Source organism: Mizuhopecten yessoensis, unplaced genomic scaffold, assembly GCF_002113885.1.
Source record: "Mizuhopecten yessoensis strain PY_sf001 unplaced genomic scaffold, ASM211388v2 hete_36153420, whole genome shotgun sequence".
In the NCBI taxonomy this organism is placed as follows: Eukaryota; Metazoa; Mollusca; class Bivalvia; order Pectinida; family Pectinidae; genus Mizuhopecten; species Mizuhopecten yessoensis.
The window spans coordinates 1-3,960 of NW_018485879.1; the positions used below are offsets into that span (position 1 = coordinate 1).

At 31.2% G+C, this 3,960-nt stretch overlaps 1 protein-coding gene across 1 annotated transcript; it reads left to right on the top strand.

Moving 5' to 3' along the window:
* The first annotated feature begins 872 nt into the window (after window positions 1–872).
* Window positions 873–3,943, top strand: LOC110444996. The gene is made up of 4 exons (XM_021489356.1): window positions 873–981; window positions 1,984–2,135; window positions 2,460–2,605; window positions 3,530–3,943. The coding sequence occupies exons 1-4, from the start codon at window positions 882–884 to the stop codon at window positions 3,753–3,755; spliced, it is 624 nt and encodes a 207-aa protein (XP_021345031.1). The 5' UTR covers window positions 873–881; the 3' UTR covers window positions 3,756–3,943.
* The last annotated feature ends 17 nt before the right edge of the window (window positions 3,944–3,960 follow it).

Consider the following 3,960-nt stretch of genomic DNA (forward strand, 5'->3'; position numbering starts at 1 on the left):
TATTTGACCAGACGCTCTCGTAATCAGATAAGAGTCATTCTGTATTTATAAAAAAAAAAAAATCTGCTGCAAGTGTTCTTTAATTTTAAATTAGTTCCGAAAAAGTAAAAATTGTGGTAATAAACTGAAAGTTAAGCTTGTTTTATGTCATGATATATGTAGTTTTGTTTTACTTTCAATACGATTAAAACTTTTTTTATCTATAAATAATGTTTGTGCTTCAACGATATATTGATGAAACAATTAATTTTAACTATGTGATGCAAGTATAAATAAATCGGTAAACATATTTTAATTTAATTCAAAACACAGAATCCAAAACGAAAAGAAATGAACTTGTTAAACAGCTTAAGGCTTACATTTTTGTAGTACTCTTAAATATATTCACTGTCAGATATGACGAATTATATTATCGATATAGTCTGCATCTTGACTAATTGTCTGGTACATACATGGTAGTGGTTCTTATTACGAGAGTAAGCCGGAAATGTTATGACTTCTATAATGGCCGGAATTTTAAAGAAGGAATTTCATGGTGGTTGAACAATTCGTAAACTACATATTACTATTGATTTAATTGAGGAAGGAAATCCTAACAGATGTTTTATATGTTGCCTTGCGTGTTTACTCTTGCGGGTCGTTTGTGTCTAGTTTGGTTTCTTTTGTAAAGATTTAAGATGATCAATTACCGTTTGAATGTTTCCCGTATTCACTAAAGGTTTTTTTTTTTCATTTTATCCGATGCTGATATCATGTTTTTTGTTCTATTATTCTATTATATACAGCTGTCAAAGTGTTTAAGCTAAACTCAAACAAAATATACACATTTGATGGAAAATAATAAAGTTGTCATTTGTTTCTTTTTCAGTCTGGTTATCAAGATGGCAATCAACAAAAAAATAAATGTTTTTCTAACATCATTTTTCTTGTTTTACATCAATCATGGCGCCGTCCAAGCCACAACACCACCTACTGATGTGTGTAAGTAATGATAACTATTTGCATTAATCTGTTTATATAAGAAGAACATTGAGACAGTACATCACGAATAGTTAAAACTTACTCACTCTAAAAGTCATGTTTTTCTGAACAGTTGCAATGACATATACGATGAATGAATAAATCATTGTGATATATATAAAATAAAATTTGAAGTTTATTATTTTAATTGGCATTACAACTTTATCACCTGTGTCCTTTTAGTAACTGGTCTACTGTTAGTAGAATTATGGATGGTATACATATTGTTTTCTTATCATTAAAAGTATAGAGGAAAAAATTATGTTAAAATAATTGCCTACGTGCATAGCTTTATTGAGTCGAGAGCATATCAAGAACAGGTTTTGTACTATACTGTTAAAGAGGTAATGCGTATTTTTCCCTTTTAATTCTATCAATCAATTTAATAAGGATCACGTATGGAATACAAATCTGGAAAAAACATATACATACAAGGAAAGAACATATAAATTGAAAAAACAACAACGATATGGATTGGAAACATTATTTTCCTAACAGATACAGAAGTCATACACAATACTTGATGTAAACATATTGTTACATCAGCAATCTTCGAAATATCGCAAAACACAGCAACACTACACTATGCATGCTTTTGTCTTTGTATGGTGCATCCTTTTCATAGATACATTTTTTCATATTTGTTATCTGTTATTCGATTTTGAATTTCAAGAAATCAAAGGAATCAGGCGTTATTTTCTTCATACAACACTCCTTGTAAGATAGTGAATAATTAAGTGAGCAAGTACTATGTTTGGCATCACACTCAGAACACTCCGTGTGTATCTGAACACTCAAGGTTTATTGCAATTAAAACATTCATAAACGCTATGTGTGTACAAAAAAAAGACACATGTATATGATAGCTTGCAAGTTGTATGATTACAACATTTCGTCGTATGAAGCACGATTTTTCATCATTGACACTATGCTTTTTTAAGTCATTCCTTTTTTTATTGTCAGCATGCCCAGCCCCTGGAACAATAATTGTTAACGTCAGTGACGGAACTATAAACAGTGTTCTGGTGGAATGCGAATACAAAGGAAACCACACCGTGAGAACAATACCGAAAAATGGTACCATCGGCAGTATACGTGTTACTAACTGCACCATAGTAAGAGTTATTATCAATTAATCTGATTGCTTGCATTTCTACCAATAGCAGAAAAAATGTAATAACACTGTATCTTATATATTATCAATTAACAACTTGATCCATGGCTATTTTTTCTAAAATCATTCAAACATAATGTTACATATGTCTAAAACTTTCAACCTGGATGTAAATGTGTTGGTATCATTCATCGAATTGTAGTATTGAATCTTTATCCTAATTAACAGGTATTATTCGATAGTATTCGATAATAGCTTTGAAAGCTTTCACTTCCGTTGTAATTTATAGTGAAATATTTATCCTTTGTTTATATATCTTTTACAGAATAAACCGGTTAAACTTGTCCTTTTCAAAGACAACCATGCTTTGTCACTCGGAGCTGTTATAATGAGGAAAAAATCTCATATAGTGAAAGAGATCATCGTCGTTTGTAACGGATCACACATGACGGTCAATCAAAATTTTACCAAGTATGTGTACATTGCTATCAGTGTTAACTTTCGAAATGTCACTACACGAATATTACATAAGGTACACCAGCAATGTATGTAAATACATGCGTATATTATTAACGCATGACTGTCAGAGTGGTTTCTTAACATGTATTATACAAAACAATGAAAGAATTTATTAATCTTCGTACACATCAAGCAATACCATACACTGACAATATTTTAAAATGGAAAATAGTGAGTCAACATGGGAGGATTTATTTAAACGATATCAAAAACAAAAAAAATATCAAAAACGAAACGGAAAATAAATAAATAAAATGACGGGAACAGAACGCAAAGGAAAACACCTGCAAGTTGGGGGAAATATTTTGCACGCTGCATCACACTTGATATTATCTTCTGTTAACGAGACACTTAAGAAACTTGATTTGCAGCCACTTGAGATTTGTATTATTATTACTCATGCTTTTTATGTTAATATAATGTTATATTTAATTTATTTAACATTTCTCGCCGATGCCTCCTCATGCCCCGCCTTCATTTGACCTTATTGCTTTTGTTGACGTCAAATTTGAACCTTACAATCGAAATTATGTTATGTCTTGTAGTTTGACCTCTGAGAAAGAAATGCTTTTGATGTTTGCATTTACGGAACTTAAATAGTACTTATCAATCAATTATTGAAGCATTAAACTCCGTTTTGTTTTCATTCCTTCATAATCGCGGCCATGTCTTGTATACATCGTCCATTCACTTATTCAACGGATACTATAAGATGTGAATAATTTCGATGAACCCCCTAACATCAACAGTTGATTCTATGCTTATGTCTCGTATGTGCTCCATTCAATTACACAACACAATAGCAAACTCAATATTGCCTTGATCGTCGCATTATGATTTGATCTGTAATATGAATGGTTTCTCTATATTTTCTTGTTCCGTTCTCGCTCCAACGGCACATACAAACATTCCACTGCGTAATACATTGGTCATGAAAGTGACGGACCTTAAAGGAGAAGTCCTGACCGCTGCTGTTGATATAGCACACAATTATACGTTGAATATCACCGGCCCACGTAAGATTGTATTGTACATAAAAGAACCACTGAATACAATATTGTTATCATATATAATATTGTTCAGATATTATGATAATGAATGATAAAAGACGAATATATTTTAATTTGAAAATAAAGGGAGTTCAATGCATAAGACACATTATCTAATTTAGATTTGTCGGTTTATCTTTATCAGTTATGCTCAGAAACAGCAAGACTTTCTATATTTTAACGCTTTGTTCAAACATATGTAACGTAGGTTCACAATAATAACAATCCACGCCGTTGCAGTTCAATGATATGTTTATT